The 23,394-nt window shown below is 36.9% G+C and overlaps 1 protein-coding gene across 7 annotated transcripts in view; it reads right to left on the reverse strand.

The window, feature by feature from the left end:
* TRIM33 (tripartite motif containing 33) overlaps window positions 1-23,394 on the reverse strand; it is a 146,908-nt gene that overhangs the window by 13,626 nt on the left and 109,888 nt on the right. For 2 of the 7 annotated variants that reach the window (XM_004002354.5, XM_004002353.5), the window contains exons 9-13: window positions 21,911-22,185; window positions 21,011-21,175; window positions 13,825-14,025; window positions 4,882-5,014; window positions 2,175-2,238 (exon numbers count right to left, since the gene is read on the reverse strand). In XM_004002354.5, the coding sequence (XP_004002403.1) occupies window positions 2,175-2,238; window positions 4,882-5,014; window positions 13,825-14,025; window positions 21,011-21,175; window positions 21,911-22,185 (838 nt within the window). Of the gene's footprint in view, window positions 1-2,174; window positions 2,239-4,866; window positions 5,015-13,824; window positions 14,026-21,010; window positions 21,176-21,910; window positions 22,186-23,394 lie in introns of all 7 variants that reach the window. The other 5 variants (XM_042252911.1, XM_042252902.1, XM_060413171.1 and 2 more) reach the window with 3 other exon arrangements.

Below are 23,394 nucleotides of genomic sequence, written 5' to 3' on the forward strand. Positions count from 1 at the left end.
TACATTTATATGAAACAATTATATGAAAAGTCCATTAAGTTATATGAAATGTTCTTTAAAGTAAAACAATTTGTTAAGCTCACAGCAGATAAGGATACTTCATAGTATGGTTAAGAGGAGTGTATTATAAACTCATAGCTTCAAATTTTAAAAAACGTTTATCAATCTTTCAGAAGACCCTAAACACATTGTATCGCCTGAGGAACCTACAGTACATCATTTAGGGGATCTAGCAAATAATCATTTCCCTAGGCTACTAGTATAGTGACTGCTTCTCTAAATATAACAGAAGTTTAAATTGTTCTCTATTTCCAAAGATCTAAAGGAAACATCAGTAATAGTGGTCCATGAAGTGCCTTTCAAAGGAATCACTATTTCAGCTTTTGAGTCCTAATGTGAGTTAATGTGAAGAGCAGACTCACTGGAAAAGACCCTGATGCTGGGAAAGACTGAAGGCAAAAGGAGAAGAGGACAGAAGAGGATGAGACAGTTAAATAGCATCACCAACTCAATGGATATGAATTTGAGCAAACTCTAGGAGATAGTTGAGAACAGAGGAGCCTAGCATGCTACAGTCCATGGGGTGGCAAAGAGTCAAACACGACTTAGTGACTGAACAACAACCAAAGGCTAAGAGGGACAGATACGTGACTAATTGGCTCTATCTAGATCATAAAGCAAACCACTGGCAAGAGGAGTGAATAAACTTTAAGACTGTATCACTGCCAAAAATGAAAACCCTTTTCACTCAATTTGTACTTTCCTACTAAAAGTACTGATTATTTAAAGTGTAATTTAAAAACAAGTAAATAATATAGAATCAGTCTTCCAAATGCACCTAAATAAAATCCTTACTTTGCACTAAATTATTCAAATTAAAAACAGAAAAATCAGTCAACATTATGTTAACCTTCAGCACAATACATTCTCTCTCTTCCCACACTATAATATCTTAGCTCTCTGTCCACCAAAAAAGTAGACGAAACCATGAACAATTCAGTAGCAGTGAATTCAGTAGCCCCTAGTACCCACAAGGTTGTCTCAAAGCACTATTTCCCCACTAATATACTAGGATTCCTTATACATTTCTCAGGCCTGAGATCAGCTATTTGTCTAAGATGAACATGTGACATCATTTCACAACAGGAAACAAGAATGTTTAAATGACTACTGGGATTATAGCAAAATAACTAAGAAGAAGTTTGGACAGGCCAAATATGGAACAATTTAATCATCAATAAAAATAACATCCAAAATATTAAAATATGCTTACATATATGAGCTCATAAAGTTAATATTCATTGGTCACTGTTGGAGGGTGCTGGGAATCAACTCATTAAAATAGGTAAATAAAGAGAATCAATTTATTTTGCTTTTCCACTAATCAAATAGTTGGCAGAAAATTTTTCTTTACAGAAATATTCAAAGAAGGTATAATACAGTAACTAAAATATCATTTTCAAGCCAGAAAAAAAAAAAAAAAAGCTAAGGCACTGACAATCACTGTTGCTGTCATAAAAGAATCTACGTTTTGTGACCCTGACAGTACACATTACCACGGTGAGGTATTATCCCCGTCCCTCTCCCTCAAATCAAACCTGAACCTAACCAAACCTCCTGACCTAAAGAGCAATACAGAGAAAAAAACAAAAGGTAGTTTTTACATGAAAAGTTGGGGAAATGAGGAAAACTCTGTAAGAAAAACAATACATTTTTCTTCAACAAATACAATGAGTTTGACCTCAACATACACGTTGATGGCAATGTATAGGGAGTACTGAATCTGATTAAACAAAAATCATTTTTTAAAAAAGCATTTATGAGAAAAATGGGAAATATGAACATTAACTAGAGCTCTGCTGATTAGAGTTAGCTACCAAGTATTTTTTAGGTGTATAATGGTTCAATGGTTATAAAACTTTTAAATCCTTACCTTTTAAGTGATATATAGAGAAACAGTTTCAAATAAAATGACAAAATGTCTGAAATTTATTTAAAATAAATTTAGACTGGGGAATGGGTGGGAGTATAGAATAAATAAAGACTGGCCATAACTTGATCATTGTTGAAGATGGCTGAAAAGTATATGGGAGTTCATTATAATAGTTTATTTTTCAAAATACATATTTGATTTTTCTTAATAAAAATAAACAAGCTATTAATGTAATACTCACCTGCCTCGACTACCAGTACTAGAAGTACTAGGGGGTCTCACAGGTGTGTGAGAATTGGATAAACCTGAAAATTAATAAGTCAAAATGAATATCTATGCAGGTAAGAAAATTCAGAATTCTACCTACCCACTACAGAATTCAAGTATTATTATAAAGCAGTTCAGCAATTCTTGGAAATCAGACCTAGTCTTAGTCTCTAAGTCAAGGATTTCATGTGTAATCATTGGCAACTGTCAATCAGATTCTCTCAGCTGAGCCCAGAAAGCATTCTCAGAATCCTCTCAGAGCAACACTATTCAATCAATGGAAACTACCATATCAAGAGAAAGCTATTTGCCATCCCACCCAAAGTCATTTGATAAATATCCTACTTAGATTCCTATTAATTATTCTTTAAAAGTCCTGGAATACATTCATTAAACCTCAAAAATAGTATTAATCAAAAAATGTATTAAATGTGGATTTTTCATGAGATGCATCATTAAGTCTGAACTGTTCTAACTCTAGAAATAATGAAGTGGTATGTTTCAGTAAGAAACATGAAAAATACATTCCATAACCACTTCCACAGTGCCCATCTATTTCGAGCTGCTTTAATAATTCATTCGTGTCAAAGGGTTAATAAAACTGGGATTTTGGAAGAGGTCTCTATCTCATGGACTTGACTGGCTACTGAAAATTGAACTGCAAATTGAAAATTCACTTGCTCTTTCTCATTTCTTGCTTTTTGAACAAATTTTCGATTTTTTCATTATTTAACAAAGTGTTTTAAACTTGAGTTGAAACCAAAGAATTCTTCAATTGACAACCTGTGTTGTAAAATAGAAGACATGGAGAGTAAATACATCTACAAATCCAGCAAAAAAACATAAATACAGCTGGAGGTTGAGGGAGGGGAAAATCAGAGTTCTGAAGAATGTACACCACAGATACATATTATTTCAATTCACTGGAGACTGCCAACAACATTTGAAGAAAAATAATTAGAGCAATCAGGAAAAAAAATATTATTATAATGGTTAAGTTTATGTTTCAACTTGGCTAGAATATGGTACCAGTTCTTTGTGGAAAGGTATTTATTAGGTTGGTGCAAACGTAATTTTGGTTTTTGCATTGTTTAGATTTGCCATTTGATACTGGAATACATTCTAAATAAATGTGGTTATGTTATACATCATTTTAATGCACATTTCTCACTTTTTTTGCTAATGACTTATTACTTGCTGTTTGTTTTATATTTATATTAGATTAGGGAAATGATGTTAGACAAAAAGCAATCAATCTCATCTTTGATTTTCTTATTTAAGTTCAAAATGGGCATAAAGCAGCTGGGACAACTTGCAATATCAGCAACGCATTTGACCCAGGAATTGCTAACGCACACACAGTGCAGTGGTGGTTCAAGAAGTTTTGCAAAGAAGACAAGAACCTTGAACATGAGGAGTACAGCGGCTGGCCATTGGAAGTTGACAACGACCAGTTGAGAGTCATCATCGACGCTGATCCTCTTCCAACTACACAAGAAGTTGCCAAAGAACTCAACATCGACCATTCTACAGTCATTCGGCATTTGAAGCAAGTTGGAAAGGTGAATAAGCTTGATAAGTAGGTGCTTCATGAGCTGACCAGAAATCAAAAAAATCGTCATTTTGAAGTGTTGTTTCCTCTTATTTTACACAACACCACCAATCATTTCTCCATTGGATTGTGAGGTTGATGAAAAGTGGATTTTATATAACAACTGGTGATGACCAGCTCAGTGACTGAAGCTCCAAAGCACTTCCCAAAGCCAAACTTGAACCAAAAAAAGGGTTATGGTCTGTTTGGTGGTCTGCTGCCTGTCTGATCCACTACAGTTTTCTGAATCCTGGCCAAACCATTACATCTGAGAAGTATACTCACCAAACTGATGAGCTGCACCAAAAACTGCAACACCTCAGCCAGCATCGGTCAACAAAAAGAGCCCAATTCTTCTCCACAAACCTGACCGCATGTCAGACAACCACTGCTTCAAAAGTTGGAACAAATTTGGCCACAAAGTTTTGCTTTATCCACCATATTTAAGTGACTTTTCACGAACCAACTACCACTTCTTCAGGCATCTCAACTACTTTTTGCAGGAAAAATGCTTCCACAACCAGTAGGATGCAGAAAATGCTTTCCAAGAGTTCATCGAATCCTGAAGCATGATTTTTATGCTACAGGAATAAACAAACTTACTTCTTATTGGCAAAAATGTGCTGATTGTAATGGTTCCTATTTTGATTAATAAAGATGCATTTGAGCCTAACTAGAATGATTTAAAGTCAAGGTCCAAAACCGCAATTACTTTTGCATCAACATGATAGATGTTACTGACATTTAAATCAGTAGATACTGAGTAAAACATAATGAAGGTGGGTCTCTAACCAGTTGAAGACCTTAAAAGATTGAGTTCCCTAGAGCAAGAAGGAATTTTGCCTGAACTCAAGACTGGCATCAACTCTTCCCTGGGTTTCCACTCTCCTGACAAGCCCAGCAGATTTCAGACTTGCCAGCCCTAACAATCACATAAGCCAATTAATTCCTTAACCTCTGTCTCCTCTCTCTCCCCACACACACACCCTTCTACTGTTGGTTTTGTTTCTCTGGAGAATCCTAATACATACACTGAGAGATACTTTTTTAAGATGTTACAGAAATGAGGCGGTACCTTGACTGACTTTACCTGATGATCCTGGAGATAGGGCAGAGGGTCCTGGGGAGGGATTCATGGTGCTTGTGGGCTGTGGGGGTAGGTGACTGCCTGAGATGTATCTACTTAGCAGATTATCTAAACTACTTGAACCAGCATCTTCCAACTAAAGAAAAAGAACAAAAAGATAAATTTGCTTTGATTAAAGCAGATAACTTATTTCATTAATATAATCATTTATACTCAGTTTACTACTAAAACAGATTATCCTATATCAAACTCAGCTTAATTGTTGCTTCCTTATCCTCCTGAGGACCCACACAATATAGTTTATGCAAATATAGCTATAATTAAAATGATTCAATAAATACCTGGCAGCTCCAGACAAAGCCCAATAACCCACTAAATCCCTTGTGTTTTACTATGAAAATAGTTCTGACACACCCTTACTCTTTTGCCTTTTCTCAAGGCTGATGTAGGATCCTGTTTTTCAGCATCTTTGTCCCTAGCATCCCCCAACTTTATTTCAACATCCATGGTCGTGCCAAAATCATTCAACTAAACAGACACCTAACCACGTCCGTATCTAATTTAAAAGTTCTGAAAAGTCTATTACTCAACAGAAAGCCTTTAATTTGAGGTATAAGGTCCCTTATTACACACAAAAAAGGAGGCACTCAACAGAAAAACTAAGCCCTTTTAGCACACTGGATGCAGTAAGTTAAAAGCCAGAGGACCTGGTGCTGTGACTGTGGGCTAGCTCCCAATTTGAACATCAGCTCACTGTCTTTAAACATCCTACTCACAGGGGAGAACTGTGCTGATAAGATGGAAAAATATTCACGTAGAAAAATAAATAGTAGCAAAAAATACTTAACTATGGAAATTACCTTAAGAAAAATTTTATACTATCCCATATCAGAAATGGTCAAATTATTCTTAATTAAATAATTGCTCATCTTCTTGATCTTCTTGCTTATCTACTGATCTATTTTTACCCACATCTGCCTCTTTTAATCTTCTCGCTTACTAGAGGCAAGATCACTTTTTAGGCAAATCTACTTCTCATTCAAAACAGGAAACTGGGGCCTGGTGGTTAAGAATTCGCCTTGCAATGTAAGGAACGACAGTTCAAACCCTGGTCCAGGAAGATCCCACACGTGGTGAAGTAGCTAAGACCATGTGCCACAACTACTGAGCCAGTGCTCTAAAGCTCCTAAGCTGCATATAGTGAACCCATGGACTACAATGACTGAAGCCTGTGCACCTAGAACCCGTGCTCCACAACAAGAGAAGCCACTGCAATAGTGGCCCATGCACGGCACAGAGAGTAGCTCCCTCTCGGCGCCAACTAGAGAAAGCCCATGTGCAGCCACGAGGACCCACCACGTGGGGCCAAGAAGTCAGTCTTTAAAAAAAACCCGAAAACCGAAGACATATTGGTACATTTACTTCTCACTCTCCTTTCCCCCTCAAAATCACACTGATTTTCAAGGCTATAAAACAGGAAAGAGTGGCATCAAATCTTGAAGAGAAACCATAAATATAAACCAAGGTAGAATTGGACTGACAATAACAATGATCAGAATAAAGCAGCTCACAACATACTACAGGCAAGAAAGGACTCTCCTGAAGTAAACAGCTTTCATCATAAAAAGAAGCTGAACCTATCAACAAAGTGGAAGGAAGGTACCTCAAGACAAAAAGGGCCATTTATGATAAGCTCACAGCTAACATTATACCTAACAGGGAAAAGCTGAAGTGAAAGCGTCTCCTGTAAGATCAGGAACAGACAAGGATGACTACTCTCACTACTACTTACTATTCAACATAGTGTTAGAAGTCCTAGCCAGAGTAATCAGGCAAGAAAAAGAAGCAAGAAGTAAAACTGTCACTATCTGCAGATGACATGGCATTATATGTACAAAACCCTAAAGACTTCACCCAAAACCTGTAAGAATAAATGAATTCAGTAAAGTTGCAAGACACAAAAATCAATATATGAGAATCTGCTGCATTTCTGTACACTAATAATGATCTATCAGAATAAGAATTTAAGAAAACAATCCCAGGGGAGTTTCCTGGATTGGCTAGTGGTTAGGATGCCAGGCTTTCACTACCAGGCCCAAGATCAATTTCCTGTCAGGGAAATGAGACCCTGCAAACCGTGCGGCACAGCCAAATAAATAGAGTCTGTGCTCCACAAAAAGAGAAGCCACCTTAACAAGAAGCCCATTCACTGCAACGAAGAGTAGCCCCCGACTCATTGCAACTAAAACCTCAGCACAACCAAAAATTAAAAAATGAATCAATATAATTTTTAAGAGTACTTAAAAAATAAAATCACATGAAAAAGAATAAACCACCTAGGAATAAATTTAACCACGAGGTCAAAGATATACACACTGAAAACTGTACAACATTGATAAAAGAAACTGTAAGACACAAATAAATGCATAGTCTGGGCTCATGGGCTGGAAGAATTAATACTGTTAAAATGTTCATAATAACGAAAGCAATCTTCATATTCAATGCAATCCCTATCAAAATTCCAATGGCAGTTTTCACAGAAACAGAACAAACAATCCCACAACTTCTTTGGAGCCACAAAAAAACACAAATAGCCAAAGCAATCTTGGGAAAGAAGAAAGTTGGAGGCATCATAGGCCAGGATTTCAAAGCCACAGTAATTAACAGTATGATACTGGCATAAAACCAGACATACAGTTCAATAGAAAAGAATAGCCAGAAATAAACTCCTACATATATGGTCAATTAATATAAGACAAAGGAACCAAGAATATACAAACAAGGAAAGGATAGTCTCTTCAATAAACAGTGTTGGGAAAACTGGACAGCCACATGCAAAAGAACAAAACTAGACTACTATCTGACACCATACACAGAAACCAGCTCAAAGTGGATCACTCAAAGACCTGAATGTAAGACCTAGAAGAAAGCATAGGCAGTGATAAGCTCCTGGACACTGATTGTGGCAATGATTTTTTGGATCTCATTCCAAAAGCAAAATTAAACAAGTGGGACTACATTCAAACTAAATAGCTCCTCCACAACGAAGGAAATCAGCAACAAAATGAAAAAGAAACATACTGAAGGAAGAAAATATCCATAAATCATATATCTGATAAAGGGTTAATATCCAAACTACATAAAGAACTCACACAACTGAAGAGTAAAAAAACTAAACAATCTAGGGACTTCCCTGGCAGTCCAGTGATTAAGACTGTGCTTCCACTGCATGGGATCAGGGAACTAAGATCCTACATGCAACTCCCCAAAATCCAATTAAAAATTGGGCAGAGAATTTGAATAGGTATTTTCCCAAAGAAGACAGAGATGGCCAACAGTTACATGCAAAGGTGCTCGACATCACCAATCCTCAGGGAAATGCAAATCAAAACCACAGTGAGCTATCACTTCACCCTAGTTAGAATGACTATTATAAAAAACACAAGAGATAACAAGTGCTGGTAAGGATGTAGAGAAAAGGGAACCCTTGTGGACTGTAGTGAGAGTGTAAATTGGTACATCCACTATGGAAAACAGTACAGAAGTTTCTTTAAAAGTTAAAAACAGAACTATCACACAATTCAGCAATTTCACTTCTGGGTATTTACATGAAGAAAACAAAAAACACTAATATTTTTCTAATTTAATTTTTTGGCCACATCAAGGCATTCAGGATCTTAGTACCCCAACCAGGACCAAATCTGTGCCCTCTGTAGAAGCATGGAGTCTTAAACTCTGGACCACCATGGAAGTCACCCAAAACACAAATTTGAAAATATATATATGTGCCCCCATTTCACTGCAACGTTATTTATAACTAAGATATAAAAACAACCTAAGTGTCCATCAAGAGATGAAGAAATAAAGCTATAGATAAATGAATAAAATTGTGTGATATACGCATATACACAATGGAATAAGTATTAGCCATAAAAAGGAAAGCTTGTCACATGTGACAATATGAATGGACCTGAAGGCATTAAGCTAAGTGAAACAAATCAGACAAATACCATATGGTCTCAGTTATATGTGGAATTTAAAAACAAACAAAAACAGAATCAAGCTTATAAATACAGATAGATTTGTGGTGGGCAGAGGTGGTAAGTGGGTGAAAGGGATCAAAAAGTACAAACTTCCAGTTATAAAATAAATCATGGGGAGGTAATGTATAGCATGGTGACTCTTATTAACACTCTATTATATATCTGAAGATTTACTTTCTTAGCAACTTTCAAAGTCCTCCTCTCACACACACAAAATTTTTATGTATGGTGATTGATGTTAACTAGAATTACTGTGGTAATCATTTTGTAATGGATACAAATATTAAATTACTATGCTGTACAACTGAAACTAAGTCAATCACACCTTAATTGTAAAAAAAGGTAAATAGGCCTTTCTCATAAAGCCCTTTAAAAACCTAATGTCACAGACATAAAAGGCAGAAAGTGAGAGCATGCTGTGGGCTAGCTAGAGGGATGATTAAGAGATATGAAGAGTTATGCCTGCTCAATGGTCACAGCTATTGGCCAAGGATTCACTTGTTAAGCTGTAACTAGAGGAAAATCCCTAGCTGTAACTAAAATTACCTAGAGAATTTGTGAGGAGGGACAGTTCCCAACATGAGCCACAGACAGAAGATGAGCTATATCTCACCTAAACATAAAGGAGCAGATAGGATGATTCAAAACAGACATGAAAGTTCATGTTACCTATTTCTATTGCCACTCCTTTTACACTCTCCCACCTACAGTTTGCATCTCTGGCCCAAGTGACAACCCTAGAGTCACCCCAGAGAAGAGTGAGAATATTAGGAAGAGGCAAACTGCAAGTACATAAAAGGGCTTCTCTGATGCCACTACAGCACCAGCAGAGGAATGCCAGTGCAAGTATTTACCTCGATGTTTCATCAAGCATGGACTGAGTCACTGTAACTAAAGCCAGAAGTCTAACTGGAGAAATATTAATTCACATATTTATTAAACCAATGCTAGTTACGTATCCTTGAATAACAGCATGGAACAGGTATGTGCTATATAAATAATTTCTAAGAATTCAAAGGAAAAAGACAATCTACAAAGGAATGTAAATAATCAATGAACTGGACCTCCCTGGTGAGAATCTGCCTGCCAATGCAATGGACAGGGGTTTGATTCCTGATCCAAGGAGATCCCACGTGCCAGAGGGTAACTGAGCCCATGTGCCACAATTACTGAGCCCAAGCTCTATACCCTGAGTGCCCTCGCGCCCTAGAGGCTATGCTCTTCAACGAGAAGCCACCACAATGAGAAGGCCAAGCACCACAACTAGAGTAGCCCTGCTCACCACAACCAGACAAAGCCCATGCAGCAAAGACGACCCAGGGCAGCCATTAATAAATCAGTAAACATTTTTTAAGCATCAATGAACCTAAAAAAAGATTAAAAACCGCACAAATTAAAGAAATATACATGAAATCAACAAACGTCATTTTTACCTATCACACTGGTTAAGATGGAAGACAGCCACTATCAGGAACACAGTACAGAATGGGTATTCTATAACATTTAAATTTACATATAAATATCAGAAAGACACATATGGTTTACCCAAGACTTTATATTATCCAGTATAGTACCCAAATAATTTAAGTTACTATGTCAAGAATGGAAAACTGTTTACAAAGAATTTAACACTATTGTTTAATAATCTAATAATAAATAATAATTTAATACAACTATTGTTTAATAAATCTAATCTGAACAGAATCTAATATTCACTTAACTATTCAAAAAGAATCCAGGTTCATCATATATTCCCTCAAAGTCAAAATTACTAACACATATTACAATTCTTCTGGAGATGAACAGTAAAGTGAAATAAAAAATAATTCAACTTGAGAGAAGTCTATTTAAATCAACTTCAACTCTATACTGGATAGCTGTAATGACCAGTATTAAGATATATCAATGAATACCTGAAATTGCTTTGTATTCATTTCCTGTCTGCATTGCACAGTTAATGCTCCCTTGTCTTCTTCCTGTGTAACTGCCCCCAACATTCTTTTCACTATACCACAGAAAACTACAGGGTAGGAGAAACAGTATGCAATTCTTCAAGAGACTATAGGTTTACTTCCCTTTCTATTTTTGGTTGTACTTCTGTGGTAACCACCTAAAACTACTTTAAAAACAGGTGTCAATGAGTATTTGCAAAGGAAGCGTGTCAGTTGCTCAGTCATGTCTGACTCTCTGCAACCCTATGGATTGTAGCCCACCAGGCTCCTCTGTCCATAGAATTCTCCAGGCAAGAATACTGGACTGGGTTGCCATTTCCTGGATTTTCCTGATCCAGGGATCAAACCCAGGGCTTCTGCACTGCAGGCAGATTCTTTACCATCTGAGCCACAAGGGAAGCCCAGGGTATTGGCACAGATGTGGAATAACTGAAATCCTCATACATGAACACTGGAGAGAATATAAAATGGTGCAGCCACTGTGAAGAGTTGGGTAGTTCCTCAAAAACTTCTATGACCCTGAATTCTACTCCCAGAAATTTAGAAAACTGATAATCTATGTTCACAGAAACTTACACACAAATGCTCACAGCAGCATTACTCCTAAGAGTCAAGAAGTAGAAACTCAAATGTCCATCAACTGATGGACAGATGAACAAATCTGATATATTCATAGAACAGAATATTCAGACAAAAGAAGGAATTAAGTACTGATATATGCTACAACACAGATGGGGCTGGTAAACATTATGCTAAGTGAAAGAAGCCAGAAACAAAAGGCCACATATTGCATAAGTTCATACATACAAAATGTCCAGAATAGGCAAATTCATAAAAACAACATAAATCTGTGGTTTCCAGGGACTGGAAAAAGGGAAATGGAGAGTGACTGCAAATGGGTAGTTTCTTTTAAGGTGACGAAAATGTTCTAGAATTAGATAGTGTTGATGGTTGCACAATCTTGTGAATATACTAAGAACCATGGACTGTACTGTCCATTTCTTAAAAGTTGGACCTCATGGTATGAGAATTATACCTCAATTTTTTAGAGCAGCCAATACTTTAATAAAACAGTAAATAAAGTTAGGCCATATGTCTGCAAGGAGGAAAAGGTTCATGACAGAAAACATGGATCCTGTTCTTCCTATCCCACTTAGAAAAACTAAAGATGGGAGGGGATATATTCTGGAACTTCTTGTCTTGATTCCAAAGCTCTTGCGCAAGCTAACAAGAAAAGTCTAATAAGGGCTCATTTGCCTTATGATACTCAGGCTTTTCAAAAATGTGGAGCATCCTTCCTTCCTTCATCTGTTCCCTGTTAGAGCAGCCCTAGAAAATTATGTAAAGTTTGACATTAGCAACCTTTCTAAGCTTGCTAACCTTTGAAAGTTTCTTAAGAATTGGAACAAGCCTTGTCTCTTTTTATCTTCAGCGTCCACTTCAGCATGCAATGAGTGCTTGAATGACTCCTGTAACATTGCACCTAACTATCCCTGGTTGCCTGCTGCTGCTGCTGCTAAGTTGCTTCAGTTGTGTCCGACTCTGTGCGACCCCATAGATGGAAGCCCACCAGGCTCCCCCGTCCCTGGGATTCTCCAGGCAAGAACACTGGAGTGGGTTGCCATTTCCTTCTCCAATGCATGAAAAGTGAAAAGTAAAAGGGAAGTTGCTCAGTAGTGTCCGACTCTTAGCGACCCCATGGACTGCAGCCTACCAGGCTCCTCCGTCCATGAGGGGTGCCATTGCCTTCTACACCCTGGTTGCCTAGAGCCCCTCAATACTCTACTTTTCCATACCTACAATCCCAAACCATCTCCCCACTACCTCTATGGATAGCAGTGGGAGAGAAATGGATTTGTAATCAGGTGCTAGGCTTTGAAATGCAACTTACCATTTACTGGATGACTCTGAGAAAGTCACTAACCTCTCTTACTCTCTTTCATGAAATAAGGATACTAGATATCATATGAGATGATTTCAAGCATTAAACTGAAATTTTATAAATTATAAGCTTACAACTTACAAATTTTATTTTTTATCGATATATTCCAAAATTCTACACTGTATAGTCCAGTACTCAACACCACTACACCTACTAATCACTTGGCTAAAAGATTTCTCCTATTACCAGGGAAGCAATCAGATTAAGAGAATTCACAAGTTAGTGATTCTGAGACAATTCTAAAGTTATAGAAACATCCTTTAAAACTATACTATAAATCCACTAAATACATAAACACTAAATTGCAGCCACAAAGTCTCACAGGTCCTAATGTTTTAGCGATTTCACTGCTCCTTGCTCCCACAGTGACCCTTGAATCTAAAAAACTCATACTATACATGAGATGACTCAATATAACCTTCAAGTTTTATACTAATTTTTTAATGCTTTTAATTCAAATACATTTATAAAATTTTAGAAGGCACCAAATGATATTCTTCTTCAGAAATAATGCTACAGGTGAAAGGGACACAACAGCTCAGAGACCCATCCTGCCCATCTTCTACTCCTCACTATTACTTCCTCTCTCAGTACTGCCCCTGTACATGCCTGATATCTGCACCTTCCAACCTCCTCCTTTCTCAGTCAAACCTATCTGCGCAAGTTTCTTTTGCACCTAACAGAAGATTCACAAAAATTTAATTTATTTTGGTCCTAGGTCTTCTCTCTGGATCTAATGAAGCAAAAGTACTGCATTAAACACTAGGTTTGCCTGTTGGCAGGTGATAGGTAAGCAAAGCTGACGCCCTGTAGCTTTAAAATATTGAGAAGTAAAAGGTCTAGTACATGTAAGTTTTAAAAATTCAAATATTTAGACCAAATTTTTTTGAAATTTCAAAACAAATATTGCAGCTGCATTAAAAAAAAAAAACAAAAGCAACCAAAAATATATACTCAACTCCCTAATTAACAAAAGGTTTTAAATCTCTCATTCAACTTAAATACAAACCTGTATAGGTGGAATATCTGGCAGCGACGGAAGGTTTTCTGGATTGGTAACTGAGGGAATTAATTCTATTGCAGTAACAGATGGGCTGGTGGGACCTCGATTTGCATTCGCCATAGTAGCTGTAGTAGGGCTGGTTGGATTGACTGGGTTGTTATGTACTGACACAACAGGAAAGGGTCCAGCATGCCCTGGATTTGAATGCTGTTAGGAAAAGAAGATGTTATCATTACTTGATCTGCCAGGATAGCCTAATATGAACAGCATCTTGATGACAATTTTCAGTTAAGTAAGGATATAAAAATTCAGTGTTTGATACCTCTGGCTGAGAGACAAAGAAATGAGCCCTCTCAAACTTCCACAGGAAAAATAAAATTCAAACTTAGCCATTTCATTTTCTGTCCATTTTTGTATACTATTTAGGAACAAAAAATACTTGCAAACAATTGTACCCTGTCAATCTGGTGATATAATTTTACTTGAGAAAAAAGATATATAAAAATAGATGATCTGGAAGTCCCTAAAGTTTTCAATCATCAGACACAGAGAACCTCTATTCTGTCTATATTTCACTTTGACACTTTTGTCTTAATAAAAACAATTGTGTATTGTGTAACTAATATGGTAGAAAGAATGACGAACTTACAAATGGAAACATGGTTATCAATTCCTAACTCTTAATTCTGTGTGACTTTAGGCAAAATCACAATCTTGGTAATTTAGAAATGTGGAAAATGAGAAATGAAAATGGACACTTGTCTTTTTGAGGGTTTTTATGAGGATCAGTTAAGATAACATACAGAATTTAGAGACGAGCTAACACCTATCCTACTCAAACTCTTCCAGAAAACTGCAGAGGAAGGCAAACTGCCAAACTCATTCTATGAGGCCACCATCACCCTAATACCAAAATCAAACAAAGATCCCACAAAAAAAGAAAACTACAGGCCAATATCACTGATGAACATAGATGCAAAAATCCTTAACAAAATTCTAGCAAACAGAATCCAACAACGTATTAAAAAGATCATGCATCACGACCAAGTGGGCTTTATCCCAGGGATGCAAGGATTCTTCAATATTCACAATTCAATCAAATTGAAAGATAAAACCATATGATTATCTCAATAGATGCAGAAAAAGCCTTTAACAAAAAAACCCTCCAGAAAGCAAGTATGGAAGGAACATATCTCAATATAATAAAAGCCATATATGATAAACCCACAGCAAACATTATCCTCAATGGTGAAAAACTGAAAGCATTTCTCCTAAAGTCAGGAACAAGACAAGGGTGCCCACTCTCACCACTACTATTCAACATAGTTTTAGAAGTTTTAGCCACAGCAGTCAGAAAAGAGAAAGAAATAAAAGGAATCCAGACTGGAAAAGAAGAAGTAAAACTCTCACTGTATGCAGAGAACATGGTCCTCTACACAGAAAACCCTAAGGACACCACCAGAAAATTACTAGAGCTAATCACTGAATATAGTAAAGCTGCAGGATATGAAATTAATACACAGAAATCCCTTGCATTCCTATACACTAACAATGAGAAAACAGAAGGAGAAATTAAGGAAATAATTCCATTCACCATTGTGTCGAAAAGAATGAAATACTTAGGAATAAATCTATCTAAAGACACAAAAGATCTATATACAGAAAACTATAAAACACTGATGAAAGAAATCAAAGATGACAAAAATAGATGGAGAAATATACCATGTTCATGGATCAGAAGAATCAATATAGTGAAAATGAGTATACTACCCAAAGCAACCTACAGATTCAATGCAATCCCTATCAAGCTACCAATGGTATTTTTCACAGAACTAGAACAAATAATTTCACAATTTGTATGGAAATGCAAAAAACCTTGAATAACCAAAGCCATATTGAGAATGAAGAATGGAACTGGAGGAATCAACCTACCTGACTTCAAAGACTATGCTACAAAGCTACAGTCATTAAGACAGTATGGTACTGGCACAAAGAAATATAGATCAATGGAACAAAATAGAAAGCCCAGAGATCCACGCACCTATGGACACCTTATCTTTGACAAAGGAGGCAAGAATATACCAAGGAGAAAACACAATTTCTTTAACAAGTGGTGCTGGGAAAACTGGTCAACTACTTGTAAAAGAATGAAACTAGAAGACTTTCTAACACCATACACAAAAATAAACTCAAAATGGATTAAAGATCTAAACGTAAGACCAGAAACTATAAAACTCCTAGAGGAAAACATAGGCAAAACACTCTCCAACATAAATTACAGCAGGATCCTCTATGACCCACCTCCCACAGTAATGGAAATAAAAGCAAAAATAAACAAATGGGACCTAATTAAACTTAACAGCTTCTGGACAACAAAGGGAACTATAAGCAAGGTGAAAAGACAGCCTTCAGAATGGGAGAAAATAGCAAATGAAGCAACTGGCAAAGGATTCATCTAAAAAATATACAAGCAACTCATGCAGTTCAATTCCAGAAAATAAACCATCCAATCAAAAAATGGGCCAAAGAACTAAACAGACATTTCTCCAAAGAAGACATACAGATGGCTAACAAACACACGAAAAAATGCTCAACATCACTCAGTATCAGAGAAATGCAAATTAAAACCACGATGAGGTACCATTTCAAGCCAGTCAGAATGGCTTCGATCCAAAAGGATACAAACAATAAATGCTGGAGAGAGTGCGGAGAAAAGGAAACCCTCTTACACTCTTGATGGGAATGCAAACTAGTACAGCCCCTATACGGAACAGTGTGGAGATTCCTTAAAAAACTGGAAATAGAAACTGCCATATGACCCAGCAACCCACTGGTGGGCATACACACCGAGGAAACCAGAATTGAAAGAAACACATGTACCTCAATGTTTATCACACCACTGTTTACAGTGCTAGGACATGGAAGCGATCTAGATGTCCATCAGCAGACAAATGGATAAGGAAGTTGTGGTACATATACACAATGGAATATTACTCAGCTATTAAAAAGAATGCATTTGAATCAGTTGTAATGAGGCGGATGAAACTGCAGCCTGTTATACAGAGTGAAGTAAGTCAGAAAGAAAAACACCAATACAGTATATTAATGCATATGTATGGAATTTAGAAAGATGCTAACGATGACCCTATATGCAAGACAGCAAAAAGAGACACAGATGTAAAGAACAGACTTTTGGACTCTGTGGGAGAAGGCAAAGGTGGGGTGATTTGAGAGAACAGCACTGAAACACGTATATTATCATATGTGAAATAGATGGCCAGTCCAGGTTTGATGCACGAGACAGGGTACTCAGGGCTGGTGCACTGGGATAACCCTGAGGGATGAGATGGGAAGGGAGGTGGGAGGGTGGTTCAGGATGGGGGACACATGTACACCCATGGCTGATTCATCTCAATGTATGGCAAAAAAATACTTCAATAGTTAAAGTAATTAGCTCCAATTAAAATAAATAAACTTTAAAAAAAAAAAAGAAAAGAAAAAAAGCTATGGTTTTTCCAGTAGTCATATATGGATGTGAGAGTTGGACTATAAGGAAAGCTGAGCACCAAAGAATTGATGCTTTTGAACTGTGGTGTTGGAGAAGACTCTTTGAGAATCCCTTGGACTGCAAAGAGATCCAACCAGTCCATCCTAAAGGAAATCAGTCCTGAATATTCACTGGAATGACTGATGTTGAAGCTGAAACTCCAATACTTTGGCCACCTGATACACAGAACTGACTCATTGGAAAAGACCCTGATGCTGGGAAAGACTGAAGGCAGGAGAAGGAGAAAACAGAGGATGAGCTGGTTGGATGGCATCACCAACTTGATGGACATGAGTCTGAGCAAGTTTCGGGCGTTGGTGATAGATAGGGAAGCCTGGCGTCCATGGGGTTGCAAAGAGTCAAACACGACTGCTTGAACTGAACTGAACTGACACACAAAATAAACAAGCTACAAGGATATACTGCATAGCACAGAGAATATAACTACTATTTTATAACTATAAATGAAGTCTAATCTTCGAAAACTGTGGATCACTATGTTGCACACCTGAAACATACACTATTGAAAATCAACTGTATCTCAATTAAGAAAGAAAACAAAACATTCGCAGTAGGTTTCAGATATATTTTCTCAGGATGAAGAAAATGTCTTCTATTTAGTTTACAAGATTACCGTGACTCATTACTTTTATCAGATATCTTTCTGTATCCATTGAGATGATCCTTAATATGGTGATTTAAACTAATAGAGTTGTTTAATGTTCTTGTTGTCTCAAGATAAATTTAATTATATGTGATAAACATACATACATATGTGTTATGTAAAAAAAAAGATAACAGATTAAAATCTTTGGGAAATAACTTAGTATATACATATAAATCATCTGAAATATTTTAAAACTTAAAATTCTAACAGTCAGTGATTTCTGTAGGACCCAAAGTCTAAGGATAAGGTCCTAAGATGGTTGGTCTGATTTTGTAGCTTCTGCACCATTCTAAAGGGTGTACCTGCCTCCTGGTACTATTTTAAGGCTTTCTAAGAACTAATGGGTCATTGTGTATGTGAATACTTTTAAGGAAATTAAAATCTAGATAGTCAACCTTCATATATACTTTTTTTCTGAAGAAAACCCAATTTACCTAAGAATGTACCACAGTCTGTGAGTTTTTTCCCAACTATTTCTTTCAAAACTGCCCTTCTCCAAAAATAAGAAATAACACAGGACATCTCTAACTCATCCCTAATCTAATCCAGCATATCACCCCAGCATAAAACACACACACACAAAAAAACAACCCTGAAGAGATAGGCAAATGTACAGTTGAAAATAAAGGCATCAATCACCAGATAGTGTCTGGCTCTAAAAACAAATCTTTGGATTGAGCTCTGATGATAATTAATGATCAACAAAAATGACGAAAGGCCTAAAGAAGTTGTCAACTGATAAATCAATGTTGAATTCTGACTTACTCTCAACAGTAAAAGGTAACAAACACACAAATATGCATAAATGAACAGGAAAGGAAAAAGGCTCTATCACATAAAGAAATGTATATCTCAAAGAATTTAATTTTTGTTCCCTAATATTCTTAAACCATGTAAATATATATCTTAAACTGTATAGGAATAATTGTAATGAAAATCTGGTCTAAAGAAAAAGTATTAATGCTTGATAATAGCATTATAAACAGAAATCAGAATTTTAAAATTGAAAGACTTCTTTCCAGCAGAAAACTGCAACACACTGATTCACAAGTCTATCAAATATAAATATATTAAGATAAAATTCTATAAAAGTAGAAAATAAATTCAAGGAGAAAAAAGTACATAATTTTGACTTTCAAAAAATAAATTGCTAAGATAAAGAAATATTGTATGATATCCCTTATACATGAAATCTAAAAAGAAATAATACAAATGAACTTATTTATAAAACAGAAACAGATTCACAGACTTAGAAAACAAAACTTATGGTTACCATGAGGGAACAATGGGGGCAAGGGATAGTCAGGGAGTTTTGGATCGATATGTACACACTGCTATATTTACAATGAATAACCAACAAGGTAGACCACAGGGAACTCTGTTCAATGTTACATGGCAGCTTGATGGGAGAGGAATTTACGGGAGAATGGAGACATGTGTATTTATGGCTGAGTCCCTTTGCTGTCCACCCAAAACTATCATAGCACTGTAAATCGGCTATAATCCAAGAGAAAAAAAGCTTAAGAAAACAACAACAACAACAACAAAAAACAATCTGCTACAGTATTTGGGACTCCAGTGGATCCACTTAAAAAATAATGCAAGGGTTCTACTTTATAATGTCAGTATTTATAATATGGTAGACAGTAAGCCCTTTGCAATTATTTAAACTTAAACTCAAGGCTGTGGTTTTTCCAGTGGTCATGTATGGATGTGAAAGTTCGACTGTGAAGAAAGCTGAGTGCCGAAGAATTGATGCTTTTGAACTGTGGTGTTGGAGAAGACTCTTGAGAGTCCCCTGGACTGCAAGGAGATCCAACCAGCCCATTCTGAAGGAGATCAGTCCTGGGTGTTCTGGAAGGAATGATGTTAAAGCTGAAACTCGAGTATTTTGGCCACCTCATGCAAAGAGTTGACTCACTGGAAAAGATTCTGATGCTGGGAGGGATTGGGGGCAGGAGGAGAAGGGGACGACAGAGGATGAGATGGCTGGACGGCTTCACTGACTCGATGGACGTGAGTTTGAGTGAACTCCGGCAGATGGTGGTAGACAGGGAGGCCTGGCGTGCTGTAATTGATGGGGTTGCAAAGAGTCGGACACGACTGAGCAACTGAACTGAACTGAACCTTAAACTTGTAATGGAAGTTTTAAATGTCAACCTTCAAATGTGAGGTATGTAATACAGTATGTATTTTTCAAAAGTCTTTCAGAGGTAATTGAGCCAAAAAGTTGGAGGACCACTTCTCTAGGATGGTATCTGTGCAACTTTAGTATGCAGGTCCATCTAAATCAGTACAAGTTCACATACTTCTGAGTACTCCCCTCCTGTAAATTCTGATTCAATGGATATGGTTCAGAATGTATTTATGACAAGGTGCCCCAGTAATTCTCATGGCCTTTAAATCATACTTTGAGAAACATCACTCTAACAATGACAAAATGACCTTTTTTTATATATCACTAGAAACCCTATGTAAAAGTAATCATACCCTCAACAATCTACTATTCAAGCAAAGATTAGAAAACATGCCTCTCTAAACACAAAGGTAGGCATACCTATCCTAAAGTAAACACCATCAAGTAAAGAGAGGAATAAAAAGTCAAAATGTCACATTAAAAGATCAGAAGAACAATTTCAAGAAACAAGTTTTATTCTTAATTTTATCATTACCTCAGGAACTCTGGGTAAATAACAAGCTCCTTTATTTTTCACTTCTGTAAAATGAATTGGTTGGACTAAATAAGGGATGCTCAACACAAACTATACATTGGGTTTAAAGATATCAAAGCTCTTAAAATTTAATACAAATTTTATGTGTATTTTCCTGGGAAAGGAAGATAACACAGCACTGGTCAAATTCTCAAAGGTATTATTGACCACCCTTCCTCCCTTCCTCCCTCCCGAAACTGATTAAGAAAATTGCTGTCTTTTAGTTTTAAAATTGTATGATTCTTACAAATGTAACTCTAGGCATACTTGTCTTTGGAGGTGTGGCTGCATCATGGAATACTGAGGGCCGCTGTGCCTGGGTATCCCTGGTATTCGGGCAGCATTCTGAGCCAATCTCATCTGATGGGCTTGGAAAGCTCCACAGTTCATGTTGCCTCTTTGCATTGCTTGAACACTGATCAATCTTGGAGGCTGCAAAAGGTATATATTGCATTTATGTAATAATCTTTATAAATTTACCTTTCAATCATAAAATGTTACAGTAAAAATAATTTTCTCAGGATAGTAAAAAGTGTGAGTCATTCTGCTTGTGTCTTGCCCCAATCTCCTTCTCTTAGTCTAAGTGTGTTTCAAAGCCTATCAGCATTAACTTAATCAACCCCGGATTAACAGTTTTGATTTGGATGAGAGAGAAGAGAGCAGGGAAGATATAGGAAAGGAAATGATTTGATCAAAGCCTAAAGAACATATCAGGTATCAGTCAGAAACAACATGGTTCTTCAACCCAAAACCACAGGTACAGAATAAAACAGATGTGGGATAGAGGGATAAAAATGTGTATACCTCCACAGTGTGTGTGCTCAGTCGCTTAGTGTCAGACTCTTGGCCAAGAACACTGGAGTGGGATGCAATTTCCTACTTCAGGGGATCTTCCTGACCCAGTGATAGAATTCGTCCTTCCTGCATACCTCCATAGTACTAGTGAGTTGACTGTTCCCATCATAGTATTTAACTCTTTTTGTTCCTCATACATCCCCCACATCCCTGCCATATCCAAAGAAAATGTTTAAACTGACCTTTGAGCTCTGTCCCTTGATCTCTGTCCCCATCAGTAACTCTGAAATGCGTACCTCACCTATATAGCACAGAGCACATATAGACTTGCGGTCTTCCTGGTTTGTATCAGTAATGTGACGTAGCACTCACCTGCTGCTGTAACATCTGAGGGGCTGCCTGTCTGGAGTGCTGCTGCGTTGCTGTGGTGGTTGTTGGTACGGGGGCAGGCGGCTGCTGCATCCTCATCTGTTGCAACTGCTGATGCTTCTGTGCATACACTTGCTGTTGCATATGTTGAAGTCGAAGCTGTGCTAAGTTAATCTGTCCAGGGGTTTTACTAATGTGGTTTGTCCCTGGAGGAACTTGCCCAACTACAACATTAGGAGTATAACCAGGAGCTGGTTTACTCTCTATTACTAGATTACCTGAAGGATTTAAAAAAATGAGAGTAATTTGCATATAATCAACTGACATCTACATCATGGACTAATCATTATATTTTCCTCTTTCCTCTGACAACTACCACCTCTTGAAGCTCCCAATAGCACAACAAGCAAGGGAGCAAGGTTCAAAGATGGTAACGATCAGAAACCTAATATAGTCCAAAGCCAATTAATTGACTTCTGATTACTTAGAATGATATATTATCTGCCCTTATTTACACAAATGTACAGAAAATTAAAGAGCTGAAAGATACACTATGAGAAGAGGCCCACCTAGTCAGTCTAAATAAATTCTCTCCCAAGGAGATTCACGGATATCTGAGATTGCTAATACCGATTCCACCTGCCTTTGAACTGTCAAAATGTGCAGGGCAAAGTACTACACTGTCTTCTATGGACATGTTGAATGTTTTAAACTATTACTATTTGTATCCTTGGCAATGACAAATTCTTCCTTTTTCCAAAGTCAAGTACTTTCTAGGAATAGAAGGCATATTTTAGGAAGGTTTGATCTAAAGTAGAGTTGGCAAACATTTTTCCTACAATAAGCCAGATTTTTAGGCTTTGCAGGCCACATAAGATCTGGCATATACTTTTGGTTTTAACAACTCTAAAACATAAAAAGCCAAACTTAGCTACCACATCACACAAAAACAGTTTGCTGATGCCTGATCTAAAGGTATAACCAAACCTGAAATATACACAAAGATTATTATTATTTTTATAAAAAGCCATTCATCTCTGCTCTTACAGCTTCCAATGGTGACCACTTGACTATTCTGAAAATAAGTTTTATCAATCTGTAGACAGCTCTAATTGTTGATTGGGGAAGGTAGGGAGGGCAATGTTTTATTGTAAACTGAGCTCTTTGTATGTTTATCTATAATTTTCACCTACAGTCCTTAGGTCCACACTGTGGAGTAACAAAAGCAAAGTCCATTTGGCTTCCATGTCAAAAGAGCTACTTTTATCTTTCAACCATGCCTCAGAACATGGGATCTGGACACATTAGCATGCTGAAGGGCTTCCTCAAGTGGACAATTTTGTACAATTAATATATAAGCTACTAAGCATGTAAGAAATTATTTAGAGAAAAAACTCATTTGCTAAGGTTTTGACATGTAACAGTCAACAGCAGTTTTAAAAGATGTGGGGAGGGAAGTTAGAAATAATCCCTACTGTTGAAAACTA

Source organism: Ovis aries, chromosome 1 (genome assembly GCF_016772045.2).
Source record: "Ovis aries strain OAR_USU_Benz2616 breed Rambouillet chromosome 1, ARS-UI_Ramb_v3.0, whole genome shotgun sequence".
Lineage (NCBI taxonomy): Eukaryota > Metazoa > Chordata > Mammalia > Artiodactyla > Bovidae > Ovis > Ovis aries.